The sequence below is a fragment of the Pelobates fuscus genome, chromosome 4, assembly GCF_036172605.1.
Source record: "Pelobates fuscus isolate aPelFus1 chromosome 4, aPelFus1.pri, whole genome shotgun sequence".
Lineage (NCBI taxonomy): Eukaryota > Metazoa > Chordata > Amphibia > Anura > Pelobatidae > Pelobates > Pelobates fuscus.
Genome location: NC_086320.1, coordinates 346,038,774 through 346,054,430, shown reverse-complemented (window position 1 = coordinate 346,054,430; position 15,657 = coordinate 346,038,774). Strand labels below are relative to the sequence as shown.

The 15,657-nt window shown below is 40.2% G+C and overlaps 1 protein-coding gene across 1 annotated transcript in view; it reads right to left on the bottom strand.

The window, feature by feature from the left end:
- MALRD1 (MAM and LDL receptor class A domain containing 1) overlaps window positions 1-15,657 on the bottom strand; it is a 293,099-nt gene that overhangs the window by 262,090 nt on the left and 15,352 nt on the right. The window contains exon 2 of the mRNA XM_063453142.1: window positions 4,714-4,871. Coding sequence (XP_063309212.1) covers window positions 4,714-4,871 — 158 coding nt within the window. The remainder of the gene's footprint in view (window positions 1-4,713; window positions 4,872-15,657) is intronic.

Here is a 15,657-nt window from a genome sequence, read left to right as displayed (position 1 = left end):
ATCAGCCTGTAGTGTGTTTTTCCACTTTAATTTTGAGTGTGACTCCAAATCCAGACCTCCATGGGTCTGTTGTTTGATTTTGTTGTCAGCACATTCAACTATGTAAAGAACAAAGTATTTCATTCATTCAGATCTAGGATGTGTTATTTTTGTGTTCCCTTTATTTTTTTGAGCAGTGTATATATACAATTGACAGGTTGCTGGAGTTCTAAGTTGTTTCATCATATATCCATGCAAACCCTATCAGAATGACCTGCATAGTATAATGAAACATTCACAGAGATCTGTGCATGCGCAAGAGACGCAGCCTCAGTTTACCACCAAAGCCATTTCTACTAATGACAACTGGTGTTTTAAATATCATAATCACTGTCTCATCTGATCCTGAGGTCACTGGCAGGGACAGGAATGGCATACATACTCATTGAAGTCTGAAGCCACATCAGCGACAGATGCTGCAGAAATATCCCAAGGGGCTCAGTATGGAGAGCATTAAAGGCACATGCCACCAGTCTATGCACAAATCTACACAGTGTCAGACCAGCAAAGAGTCCTACACATTTCCTAACTGCTGCTTTAGCCACACAATATTGTACAAACAGACATTCCAACATATCTCCCACTAGTTTGTTTTTAAAACAGTTTTTATTTGGCAAATAGTGGTACAGCGCCTATTAAAGACTTATATAAAACTTGGTTACAGAACGCAAATTTGAGAGATGATATAATACTTTAAAAAATGAAAATTGGGAGGGGCGGGGCCTGACCTGCAAGCAGAGCAGTCGCATGGTGGAGGAGCTCCCACCGTGCAGGCAGTTAACAGGGAAATACTAACTGATCTCATGCTTGAATCGATGCCGGGATGTGCTACCCATGCTGGGGGCACCCTGGTTAAGCACCGGATGACGGACTCGAGTGTTTCCCGTAAGAGACAACCCAAGGTGGCAAACTGCGGCCTGCGATGGACGGAGCAGGGGGGAGACGGCCGCTCTCCCCGCTCCTACGCCGGAGGTACAGAGCTGCCAACTACCCACTCCCCCCCCTTAGGACCGGCGGGGGTGATCCCGGTCCAACCCTTCCAGGCAGCAGGGCTACGAAACGAGCTGACAGCGGAGCATACAGGGCAACTCCAAGCTACACGGGCTCATAAAATGGCGGATACCGCGTGCATTCCAAACTGCCACACTGACAGACACAGCATCCTGGCTAAACTTGAAGCCATACTAGATGCCTTCTGGGCACGACTGGCAAGCAAGGAGCGACACGCCAAAGCACCAGTGCACAAACCTAAAGCAAAACCCACACGTACCCACCGCAACCGAAATGGCCCTTGCCCAACGGGACCTCAAAGATGGCGCCGAAAACAGAGATTCCACCTGCTTACACGCGAACAGGCAAGATCAAGCCACCCAGCGATCCCAGCCGAATCGGCACACAAGCTCACCTCAGATCCTGCATGAGGCGGAGATCCAAACAGCAACCAGTAACAAGCAAACTTCCCACACAGTCCCAGTCCTACTCGACATCATGGAGAGTCTCAGAGCACCAACAGGAGATTATACGTACCTGCAGCTTCAAATCAGGCTCCCACAGCGACGGGCAGACGAGACAGCAACTAGATCCAGGGCCGGCGCGTCCATAAGGCGGCACAGGCGGCCGCCTTAGGGCGCACCGGCTCCGGGGGCGCAAGATTTCAGTGACCGGCAGGAGGGAAGCTATCCCTCCTGCCTGCCACCATTTGCGCCCCCGGCGCGGCAGTGCTGCGATCAGGCGCGGCGAGGGAGCTCTAACCTCTCTGCTCTGCTCCCTCGCGCGCTGTCTAGTGATGCCGCGGGAGCCGGAATATGACGTCATATTCCGGCTCCCGCGGCATCAGCAGACAGCCCGCGAGGGAGCAGAGCAGAGAGGTTAGAGCTCCCTCGCCGCGCCTGATCGCAGCACTGCCGCACGCCGCCCAGCAGCCCCACTGGACCCCAGGGAATGATCCACACCAGCTCTCCAGGTAGGGAGGCTGGGTGGATATTATTTATTTATTAAAATAATTTGTGAATGTATGTGATGTGTCTGTGTGTGAGAGTGTCTGTCCGTGTGTGTGTGTGTGTGTGTGAGTGTCTGTGTGAGTGTGTGTGTGTGAGTGAGTGTCTCTGTGTGTGTATGTGTCTGTGAGTGATTGTGTCTCTGTGTGAGTGTGTCTGTGTGTCTGTGAGTGAGTGTGTGAGTGTCTGTGTGTGTGAGTATCTGTGTGTGAGTGAGTGTCTGTGTGTCTGTGAGTGTGTGTGAGTGAGTGTCTGTGTGTCTGTGAGTGTGTATGTGTCTCTGTGTGAGTGAGTGTCTGTGTGTCTGTGAGTGTGTGTTTGTGTGTGAGTGTCTGTGTGTGAGTGTCTGTGTGTCTGTGAGTGTGTATGTGTCTGTGAGTATGTGTCTCTGTGTGAGTGAGTGTGTGCGTGAGTGAGTGTATGTGTGTCTGTGAGTGACTGTGTGTCTGTGAGTGACTGTGTGTGAGTGAGTGTATGTGTGTCTGTGAGTGACTGTGAGTGTGTGCGTGAGTGAGTGTATGTGTGTCTGTGAGTGACTGTGAGTGTGTGCGTGAGTGAGTGTATGTGTGTCTGTGAGTGATTGTATGAGTGTTGCATGTGAGTGTGTCAGTGTATGTGTGTGTCTGTCAGTGTGTGTTTGTGAGTGTCTGTCAAATCAGTGAGAGTATCTTTGTCATTGAGTCTGTGTGTGACTATCAGTGTGTCTGTCAATGAGTGTCAACCGGTGTGTGTGTGTGTGTGTGTGTGTCAGATCAGTGAGTCTCTGTGTTTGTGTGTGTGTCAGATCAGTGAGTCTCTGTGTTTGTCATTGAGTGTGTGTGACTGTCAGAAGAACACTAAGGGACAGGGAAGGGAGGGGACCAATAATGGACGGGGAGAGGGGCTGGTTAAGAGGCACATAGGTGAAGATGTTATTTTTGAATGGGGGGGGCGGAAAAATACATCTTCGCCTATGTACCCAAAAATCCTTGCACCGGCCCTGACTAGATCCTACGACGCTGCACCTTGCGGTGCCTCAGCAGGACCTTCAAACACCCCCAACACCCTTCAATGCGCTGTGTATCGGATGATATAGAACCCACAAACCGGGACACATAGGGGTACAAGCCCAAAGCCTCTAATACAATAGACGCTGTCCGTCTCTCCGACGACATAGAACTTTAAAGTAATATTCACTGTTTACTCTTGTTAATTGTTTAGCACTCACATAATATTCATCACACTTAGCGACCCACAGCACACACCAGCCAAACTCCCAAATAGCCTGTCACCTATTAACATTACGAGGACATACCTGCCTGCCTGGCAATTTGCATGCTTAACTCATGTTTATTTCTTTCTCTCCTCTCATGTATGCATATTCTGTGCTACCCACAGCTTAGTTTACACATGGTTCAAGCCTAATCACAGTCTAACATTGCTCTCACAAACTGAATGCACCAGCTAAAGATAACATAAAAATGTGCCTTGTACTCGATTGTCCCGCATGTTTAGCGAGAAAAACGCATGAGGACTGCTCTCGGGGCACCTCACGCCTGCTTGTAACTTTTCTGTGCACGACAAAAATAAAGAATAAAAAAAAAATTAAAATTGGAACTGCAGCCTCCAATCCAAGAGTAAGAAAATGTTTATTGTATAAAAATAAATAACAATTAAAAGCATTTGTACAGACCAATCTAACCATTCCGACCTAACATGTTTTGTGCAAATATATTCATGTAATAATAAGTGCTGGCTAGTAACACACTACACCCCATTATAAAGGTAAAGGCATGATCTGATTGTCGTCAGCAGAGAAAGTTAAATTAACCCGAACAGTGCCGACAACCCGGAAAAGTTGGACATGTCTTTAAATGTAATTAGCTTTTGCAATATTGTTTCCAGACTTGATTTTTTTTTTTAATGATGTATATTTATTTTTTTGAGAAAATTTCACTTTTTTATCTGCATACTCTACTATTATCTGACCAACTACTACTCAACCTAACCTCGCTGCTGCTGCAATTTCCCATAGAACAATCACAGCAGCAGGCACATTAAGCTGAGCAGGAGTTGATCAGATAACAGTGTTATTGTTGCTCGGCCAGTTAAAAAGTGAACATTTCTCAAAAAAGAAAAAGAATATACGTCGTAAAAAAAAAAAAGAAATATGAAGTTTCATGAAATATAATAAACTTGAAAAACAAAATGAGGAGCGAAAAAGTTATGACAGTTGACCTTCAAATATTGTCCTCCAACTCTGTGTGAATATGCCATACAAGTACTTGTACAGGCAAGAATAGGGAACATAGCTTCCCGTATGATGTATTTTGCTATGTGTGAGACCTATAGGAAGTGATGGAAGGGAGCCTTGGCACAGAAACTCCTTACATGATAATGATTACATTGAGCACAGGTTATACAGAGCTCCTAATTTAGGTATTCTTTCAGAATTTTCTGCTTTTTTTTAATACTTTATTCAGTACTTAATGTAATATATTAAAATCATGAAATAATTAGCGCTTGGATATGAATCACTTAATAGCAAATTCATCTCTTTAAGGTAAATCTGAAATGAATGGCAAATAAATAGTTTCTTTTTTCATCATAATATTTTGCTGGTACAGCAAAAGAAAAGTCCATCTGTGCTTAGCATATACAGCTGAAAGTACGTTAACGGCTGTAAATGAAATCTTACCTCCTTTGTGTATTGCTGCAGTATCAAACTGTTGTTTTCCTCTATTAGGTAATAAAATCGGAGCTGACAGGCCTGGCGTGTGCTCTCATACCATGGGCTGTCCAAGTAAGCACTTTCTTGTAAAATGTCACTACTTCCTCCAAGGAACATAGCCTGACCTGTAAAGGGATAATTTAATTAAACATCGCTTGAAATTATGAAGGTCACACTGAAAGTAATAATGTTTCCACTGATAATGATGATGTGCCAATTTATAAAGCATTAACCACTTCCATACCAATGATAATCTATGCCATCATAAAAATTGGACCTACAAGTATCCCAGTCAAAAGTATTGTGTGCTATTTTTAATTAGTTTCAGTAAGGCTGCATGGAACTATCTATACTGATCAAGCTAATTAAAATGATAATGTTGTATATCACCTGCGCATCTCAAATTGGACCTTGGGAAAGTCCGACATGGGCATCGGGATTCCACATATTTCACAGAGTTCCAAACTCAAAGTACAACTGGGCAAAGATAGGAATTGTGTTTTAGACTAAATTTAAGGACATTCTATGCTGACAAAACAGCTTTTGTGGTGAGATTATGATGACAACTAAACATGTCATTGGTCCTTAAGAGGTTAAGAATAGTATAATATCTATACCGAAGTAAAACACGTTATTAAATGGGCACTTTAAGCACAATAACCAATTCAGTTCATTGTAGTGATTATGGTGTAAGCAGTCTTTTTGCATTGTTTCCTCAAGACCTTGTGTCAAATAGTTTTTGACCAGCTTGACAAAAATCAGGGGTCGTCCACTGCCTACTGCAGCTTGGGTAATGAGCTCTGCATTAGCCCATCCAAGTAACCCTTTAACTGAAGTAATCAGCATGGACAAACTGTCTATTGAATATTATGAAAAATAGTGTTTCTATTATTTCTAGAAAATATCGGGTGGGGTGGTTATTATCCTATAGTGTATATGTGTGTGTATATGTGTGACAGTTTATTTGTCTATATTCCTACAACAATATTTAAGCCCTTCCCAACCTACTGGGCTGGCTTTGTTGTTAAATGAGCTAGCATTCTATTTTTCATATTAACCCCTTCAAGGCAACACTTGTGTGTACACAATTATCAGGGTCTGTACCTGACAATATTCGCAATCATGTATACACGATTATAACCATTGCAAATTAAATTTGTTCATTGCAAAAATCTTTCAAGCGCCAGTTCTACTGAGAGCCTCCTCAATCTCCCACAAACAGCATGGGCCGGTAGAGAAATCTGCCTACATGTCATTGTGTTGCTAACTCTGCAGGCTGCCCTCTTAAAAAAGTGCTATCTCCTTGTCAGAGATCAGAAGGGGGGATTCCAAGGGGTCTCAGCCATAGGGCAGATTCCACTGGCAGCCCAATGGACAACCAGGGAAACCGTTGAACCACCAGGAAATAAGGATCAAAGCACACTTGCTGCAAAAAGGTAAGCAGGAGGGGAAGGTTCAAATGGAAAAAAACAACAACACTGTATGGGGAAATACAGCCTCCCCAAATACAATCTATATACCCGTCCTGTCACATCACTACCTACACACACTCAGTCACTCTGTCATATCACCCCCTTCCCCTAAACACACTCAGTCACCCTGTCAAATCACCTCCTCCCCCCACACACACTAAGTCATCCTGTCATTCCTTCCCCTCACACTCACTCAGTTCCCATGTCACAGTATCCACACATACTACCTCTTCACACACATTCATCATGTTACATCACACTCTTGCCCCACACACACTCAGTCACCCTGTTACCCCTCCCCACACACACACTCAGTCACCATGTCACCCCTGCCCCCACACACACACTAAGTCACCATGTCACATCACCCTTCACCACACGCACTCAGTTGCTTCCCCTGTTACAGCCACCCTTTCACACTCACTTTGTCACAACCACCCTGTAAAAATTACCCTTACATGCACCACCCCCCAGCCACTAACCCTCATACTCACACAATCACCCATCACACAAACAACACAGCCCCATCGTAAACACAAAGCACACAGCAAGGTTACAAGCAGCATCCCCCCCCCCCCATTTACACAACACACTTCAAGCAGCTCCCTCCAGACATACGCACCCAAGACACAAACAGATTCACAGACACAGAGATAAAGACATGCATTGCAAGCACAGTCATGGATACATATATAGACAGATATACACTCACGGATACTCACTGCCAGACACACACTCTCAGGCACATACATGCTATACAATGTCAGACATAAACATGCAGGTACCAATACACACTGCCAGACAAACACTGTGATTAAAGGCATTTAAAGGCAGAGCAGCCCTCAGAGGGGTGTGGCCCAAGATGGTGCATGTTGTGTCCTCACCATTGACATTCATGCCTCTCCAAAGTGGGCATATTTGTTCAATACCCTTCAGGGCAGTTCACGTGTAGCGTTGGGCAGATAGGCGATGTGTACGATGTATTATTTTTCTATATGTAACCTCATTAATTGGAAAATTATTTTTGTAAAGTTTTTCTGTCCTGACAACATTTTAGTTTTTGTTTCCATTAAATAATGTCTAATCTAGGCATACTGAGATAAAAATACACTTAAACATTACTTTCCAGGACAGCCAAAACATTCTGGGGGTGTATTTTTTTTCTGCAAACCGTAATGAAGTTAACCCCTTAGGGACGAGTGACGGACGAGGTCCGTCACTCAGGGGAATGCGTTAATGACAAGTGTGGGTTTGTGAAGTGGAGAGAGACGGATCGGTGCTACATTGTGTCTGTGGCGAAACCAGCTTCGCCACTGTGAACTGGAGAGGCCTGGCTGCTAGCCTCCTGCCCTGCGACTACGGCCCATGGACATATTGCTCTATAAACACTATATTTGGGCATGTAATAATTTATATTGCTGCTACTGGCCCTTTAAAATCAGCGATGGACATATTGGGACTTTTGGGACTAATGTCCCTTTAAGACTTTGTAACATATCACAGTAATACTGTCTTAAATATTATGTAGGTATTTATGTGTTCAGTTAAACTGGAGATATGTAGAAATGTGTGTTTTATGTGTTAAATGTATCGGTATGTAATTTTATGTCTTTTTGCAACCATGTGGTTAATGGAGTCTGACTCTAGTCCTAGATAATTGGATTACTTCTCCAATTATCTCCAGGGCAGAAGGGAGGAAGCCGGGATGCATTGTGGGGGATGTTTTACTTCTGTTTGAGCCAGATTGTGCCATGCTGCAAGCCAGGGCCCAAAAGATACTTTTAGTAACTTTTAAACCCCTGGTCGGATTCATGCCATTTTTTAATATGTTGCTCCCCTGAATGGATTGATTGTGGATATGTATTTTTATGTGAATGTGATGTATGGTTTTAAAGTTATGAAAGTTGTGTAAAAGTATATTTTACTCTGTATGCATAATGGGATTATGTGTCACACTAAGGGGAGGGGATGTGTGGGAGGTAACATCTATGTCATTGGTTCTTTTATGCCTCCCCCTGGGTGTGGCCTGTATGTGTGAGTTGGAAATAAAAGCCAGACTGGGTGTCCCAGTCTAGAGTTCTTGCTTAACCCTCAAAGCGATGTGTCGTCTCGGTCTTTGGGGGAATGGGATTGTATGCTGACTGCCAAGAGTGTAAGCCGATGTCTGCTTTTCTTGTTCAGCTGTCCCAGTGTTCGTGTGGTTTCAGTCGGGAGAATGGTGTTTGCAGTAGCTGCCTGTGCATCTGGAAAGGGGATTATCGCCTAAACTGGGTTTTATCCTCTTGTAAGTGAAACGGTCCGTTACAGTGTCCCAGAAGAAAAGTTAAAGGTTTAAGAAAAGTTCCCAATCCCTTTCCCCTGTATATAAAAAAAAATAACCCTTTCCCTGCTGTTTGATCACTGCTAGCAGTGATCAATATACAGGTCACAGTACTTTACTGTGATATTTTATTTTTTTTTACTTTCAAGGGTTAAGTTTTTGGGTTTTTTTAACCCTAAGGGGTTAAATTTTATTATTTGATTTTATTAGTTTATGAAAAGTTTATTTTACTCCTTGTGCTTTGTGACCTGTAACTACCAAAAAAAACTTTAAATCCCAGACACATTATATATTCTGTAAATCAGGACAACTAAATGAATTTAGGTTTTTTTTTTTGGTTTTTTTTTGTCAATCTTTCTTTTATTGAGGCAGACAATATTAGGGGTACAGAATGGAAAGGAGGGAGTGTACGATAGATATACAGATTGGGTACATGCTAACACAGTTCGTCAACTCCTATATGTAGTAGCCTCATTTTATATTAAGTAATCGATCTAACATCAGAATAACACAAGTAAACGTAAATGCGTATTAAACAGGTTCCATTTGAAATGGTACATAAACTGCGTCTGTGCTCTCTAAAGAATTACAAGCAGCGAAGGCCATCGAGTTAAACAGATAGTTGGATATACAGGTATATTCAGTAGTGTCCGCTTCTTGTCATGGGTTAAGAATAAACTCCTCAGCGAAGTAGTTGGGCGAGCACAATTAGTAGATGGGAACATGTAGGCGTAATCACATATACTAATAAGTCTAACAATGGCACGAGCGTCTGCACAATTTTAACTTTTAACAGGTTAGTAGTCACAGGCTTAACTGAACAGTCAGGTGTTGCCAGATAATTAAGTGTGTATGCAGGTAAGTCATGCACAGTTTTGTCATTATTAAGTCACGTGGTGTGTTACAGCAGCGCGACCACATATACTAACAATTCTAACAATGGCACGAGTATCTGACCAGCGGTTTACCGTGTAGACCGAGGGTCAGTGAGTCGCTTGGAGTCAGTTTGCGCTGTGTTTTGTGGGTCTCAGGTGCCTCTTTAGCCATCATAGCTTAGTTCAGGAGGGAGCTTCAGCTAGGCACGTCTTCCCTCCATGACAGTCAGGCCCCGCCCCCCAATGAATTTAGTTTTAATTACTTTCCTTAACCTGCACTAATTATAAACACATTATTATTGCAAAAACTGTAAAAAAATCACAAAAAATTTTTTTTTTTGCATATTTCTGTATTTTTTTATAATAAATAGCCATTTATATATATATATGTGTGTTACATCAAATTAAAGCCCTTTCTGTCCTTTAAAAAACGATATATAATATGTGTTGGTGCAAAAAATTTGTAAAATGCAAATTGCAGTTGAACGCAAACAGCAAAAAAAATGCAAAAAATGCCGTTGTCATAAAGTGAAAGACAAGCTTCCGAAGCTCTGTCCTTAAGGGGTTAAATAATGGAAATCTTCTAATAACTGAAGCCACAAATCAGTATCCAGAGAGCAGGCAAGGCAAGACAGACAATGGTCTCCTACTGGTTTATTCTCTAAATTAGAATACATTTCAAACACTAAGTAGGATAAACGGAGAACATAATTGTCGAGGTGGAAAAAAAAATCCCTATTCACAGATTCCCTATTAGGCCTACATTTTGCATATGTGATTTTCCGTTTACCGCATTTCCCTGCTTGGTGAATAGCCCCCTCCTCTTATATTGATCTATTGCAGTGCTGTCAGCATGCTTTGTTATTAGGGTTGCACACAGTTCAGAATCAATGATGTCATGTAGCAGAACCTTAAAATAAGCTTTCACGGCTGGCTAGGGGCCAATTTTTGGACATATGTATCTGCTGATTTGCACATGATGTTCTATATGAAAAAAGATCAAGGAACTAATTTTACAACACATCAAAAATGTTTAAATTGGAAGGATATGGGTTTATGGCATCTACACGTCATCTGCAAAATGACCTGTAACTATCGCCTGCACAAAATCAAAGGAAACATTTCAAAAGTGCTACAAAGTAACGCGTTTGATAATGCATTTTATAATTTGTGAAATCATATTTTTCCTTCACTTATTATATGTACAGGTGGAAAGGGATGCAACTGAGTTTGCTTTGATTTGAAGAAAGAAACTATACTGGCACTAAAAAGGTAAAGGTAAAGATAGCAAATGACAATACATTAAATGAGGACAATATATTGCAGAGTTGAAGATGCATGTTAGCACCATCTAATGACAAAAATAACACTCAGAAAATGCCACACGTCATACTATGCCACTATCCAATTGAAATATGTTGATGAATAAATTATGTATTTTGTGTAAAATTCTGTTTGTTTGTTTTTTTTAAAGCAAAAAAGTTTTCAAATTTGCCAAATAATTTTCTAATTAGAAAAAATGCACAGGTTACACAATGTATGTCTCTCAAACCGTCTCCTTAAGGGCCACTTTCCACCTCTCTTTCCCTTTGTCACTCTCCCTCTCTGTCCCTCTCTTCCTGTTTTCTGTGTCACAGTACCTTTTTGTCACTGCCTTGCTGTCCTCTGTGTCACATTTTCTTTGTAAAGAAAAATATATGCAACTTGTGTGTGCATACCTGTGTGTGTATTATAAATATGTGATTACATACGCAATGTGTAGTTTAATGTCTGGGTATGTGACTGTGTGTGAGTACGTAATGTATGTCATTCCATATGTATTATGGGTATATGTGTATTTGACTACACATTTTGCCTGTGTGTAATTTTTGTATATGTAGAAGTTTGTGAACTGCAGTAGAAACAAACATAGTACTTGGATGAGAGAGAGGGTTGTGTACATATGACAAAAGTTATGTAAGGTAACATACCCGTACGTGCACCACAGTACGTCACCCATTCATACGGGATGGTAACCAACTAAGAGCCAGAGAGAAGACACTCCCAGCCTGTGTTTAAGTTACATAAAAAAAATGCTTACTAGGAAAAAGAGGAGGGAGCAGCAGTATTTTACACCATCCTAACTACTGCTTTAGTAAGAGAACATGTTGATTCATTCACAAATATGACAGTGACCAAAACTTCTATTAGGTAGCATGGACAACTTCAATAAAGGAGTTTAATGAGTGAAGCCAATTGTTGCCATTTTTTTTTTTTTTTTTACATTTTTGGAAATTTCTCACATTACGTACAGTTTTTCCTAAACAGATTTAATTTTTAGATTCATTGTATCTTCATTATACATTTGTATTTACTACACATGAAATATCTATTTTCCACTGTTTGGTTTTAACCTCCTTTTGGTTTTTCTCTGTTACAGTTGTGGCCTACTATGTGGCCTACTATGTTGTGCAGAGGTTTATGGGATACAATACTCACATAGAAAGCTATCAATACACCAGGTCTAGTTCAGAAATTTTAAACATCTTCCTGGTCTTGTACCTTATTAGAACAATGCTGTGAACCCCCAGAAACACAGCACAGTTCCTGCAAGTCAAGACAGTTAACTGGAATAGTATAAGATGGCAGTACATGTTGCTGGCATGCAGTATAAATGCTTGCATGGCTCAAAAGAGAACCATACTTCTTCATGTCATATCAGTGGAAAGAGAAATGGAACATGTGTGTTGGAGATTACAGAGAAGAAAATGTCAAGAATATTTGTTTTTTCTAAAACATTTGCTTAGCCATGAGCAATGTGCTACAAATCAGTAATATTTTTTACAAAGTCAAATGGTACAGAGGATGCATGTTCTTCTTGAGGTCCACGGCCTTTGTGATCTGATCCTAGACTCAAGATGTTCTACAACATTGCAATGATCACTGACGTTATAAAAAGATCTGTGTGTGCACTGGTTCCACAAATATTATCTAAATTAACATCTGGTCGCATTGGTAGTTACTTAAAATGTCTGCAAATGGTCTAAAAAAAAAAAAAAAAGACCATAAAATGGTCACTTTTTAAAAATTAAGAATTAGTTTAATATTTTACTGAGTTAAAGGGTTTTGTGGTTAACAATATATTTTATTTCCTATAACAGTTGGGCAATTTAGCAGAAAACTTAAAATAAATTAGCTTTAACTTAATATCTAGATTCCAACTGTTGGTGTGCTATAAAAATAAATGTTGACCTGAGATGGACTCTTTATAGATCTAAAGAGAAATTAGATATCTGTGCCTTGCTTCAGTTTTCATTCCGTGAGCAATAATTCTTGCTTTATCTTGAGTTATGCATTTTATCGTCAGTCCTATTTAAGTCTTCATTGGCAATCATCTATTTTCGTAGAAACCTTTGCAGGGAATAAAGTTCAGCTTGACAGGTCCTATTCAGACGGAACCTCACAGTGCTATCTCCCAGAGCAGACTGTTGGCTGGTTGACGCTTTGCAATCTGTCAGCTGCACAGGGTATTCTGATCCAAAGCACAAAACATTTGGGACTTCATTTTGACCTATGACTTCTTATAACAAAGCTCAGTGAATGCTAATTTTTACACTTTAGTTTTTTTCGGACCTGAGGCTTCGTTCTTGGATTCCCAACATCTGCCTGGAATAAGATGTGTCCTTTTGGCAAATTACTGGAATCCTCAGATATAATTCTTCTTTTCTCGATGCAGAAGTATGAATTGCAATAGAATTAAACATAATAAATTGTTTTATCTTAACCAACCATAAAACCATCCAAACTCTAACTCCAAAACCTAACTTCTGTCCCCGAATCGGTCAGCAGCAAAATGCTTGTGTTCTCTCTCTCTCTCTTTTTTTATTTTTTATTAATTCCGTAAAATGTATTTCTTTCGAATGATAAAAAAAATGTATTTGAAAAGATTTTTACAGTAAAAAAAAAATATTGTGTCTTACTGTTGTCATTGATCACAGGAATATGCCATTTCATCTCTTGCAAATGTCCAGCTGTGAAAGGAAGCCTGTAGCCAAGCTGTCACTAATTTCATCTGTAAGCCTGATATTTAACCATTTTCCATGGTTACACGCTCACTGTCAGCAGAGATGTCAAATTAGTAACACTGGTCCTGTACTTTACAGATAGAGCCGCACTAGCAAAATCCAGCTTTTATCCACCGCTCAATAGAACACTAAAGCAAGCAGATATTTAATGGATTGTGTGAGATGAGTACTGGGGATGTTAAAATGGTATTCAGGCATTTTAATTGTAAGATTTCTGAAGTTGAGTTAATTGCGTGATGACTGTAGCTCAGAAATACCGAAATGATGTGCATTATTGCTTCTCAGACGTAATTACAAAAACCATAAGCACCAAGAATTTGCAGTCTGATGTCTGATCTACGTGACAATTTGCAGAGACGAGCTTCCCTTAAAACTGGTACGTTGGCCATTCATATTGTTTGGTTCAAAATAAACCGTGGAAATGTCATTCTAGATTGTTACTTCTCTGACAGTAGAAGCCAGTTCATGTTGATTTTTGAGAGCAGTCTGCGTTAATATAGGTATCTTTTTGTAATTCCCTTGAGGAACCAGCCACAAAATAAAAACCATAATTATAATAAAAAGAAAAATGATAGTTAATTAGTCTTTGCAACAGCCCTGTATGAATATCAACAGTCTGAATATTGGTTTACCTGGTCTAGTCATGTTGCTAAGTCTGAATTTTCTTCCATAATATAATTTAAGGACCCTCACAGACCCTACCTACATACAGTCCCCACTGCATAAATTGATGTTTTAATGATATTGCTCTTGGTTAATGTAGAGGATATGAGTTTCCCATCAACATTTGACCTAAAGAACTTCTTAAAGAACGTTTGACAAGTAAAAGGCTAACAACAATCATCACCAAATAATCTAGCTGGCTTCTTGCATTATCATATACCAAATAGCGTAGCACGCTTAAACTGGAATGATTGTGATTCCTTTAGATCACACTCTGAAATTAATAACATAAACATACATAGTGCAGACTATCTGAATAAAAAACATAAACATACATAGTGCAGACTATCTGAATAAAAAACATATACATAGTGCAGACTATCTGAATAAAAAACATAAACATACATAGTGCAGACTATCTGAATAAAAACATATACATAGTGCAGACTATCTGAATAAAAAACATAAACATACATAGTGCAGACTATCTGAATAAAAAACATAAAATATTTAGTTGGATCTAGGAGAGAACTCACATGTACCAGAGACCTCTTTTTTTACTTAATTGTGTGTCACTTTTGTGTCACTTTGGGGTAGTGCCGCTAAACTGTGTACCGTCATTATTACTTTTTCTCAAAGTGCTTTCACATTTTATTTTTTTTCTTGCATTATTAAACTAAAACTAGCTGCTGGATTTGTGTTTTGTTTTTTTTACATAGCGTGGAGAAAACCAGAGGATGTCTCTTTGATGTTAGTGGTTTTACATTAAATAAGTGTACTTACACACTTTTTAAAATGTAAATTAGTGTAGTGCCTGTCTATATTTATTAATCATTAAGAGATAATATATTACGAGTCATATAGTTCAGAAAAGTATTTTACTACATAAGCAATAAAATGAGGTTAGTATGTTGGGCACTTTGAAATAGTAGTAGGCAAAGCATTTTATTTAGACTATTGAAATAAGGAATAAATATATGCTGATCCAAGAGTCCCAAAATGGTGGGGGGTGGGGGGGGAGGTGGCTAGTGGATCAGTACCAGAATGTGCCCAATGTTACTCTCCCAGGAAATTGGGGAATAACCCACGATAAACAGAGTAGACAAAAGTGGACTAAAAGGTCCAAATTGGGAAAGTTAACATAGAAATGGGAAAGGGGGGACCCTACCTTTAATAGTCCTAAGGGAGAACAGGAATATAAAACAGGACATAGAGAAAGAGATATAAAAAGGTATATGTATAATGTGTATGTATATATATATACATGCACAGATACCTATCAATGTCCAGCTAGGTAATTCAAGATCAGCTTAACCACTAGTCAGGTCTGAGCCTATACTGTGCACTGTCCCAGCAATTGGACAAAAAAATCAGGTATAGCTAGAGGTGAAGAGTGGTATCTAAGGCTAGAGAGGAAGGAGTAAATTACCCCAAGAAAATTCCCTTTGCAGCCCCAAACCAAAGCTCTGAGAGTAGGTCTGTCCCTATTACCTCGGCACTGTGGACTAACCACAGGT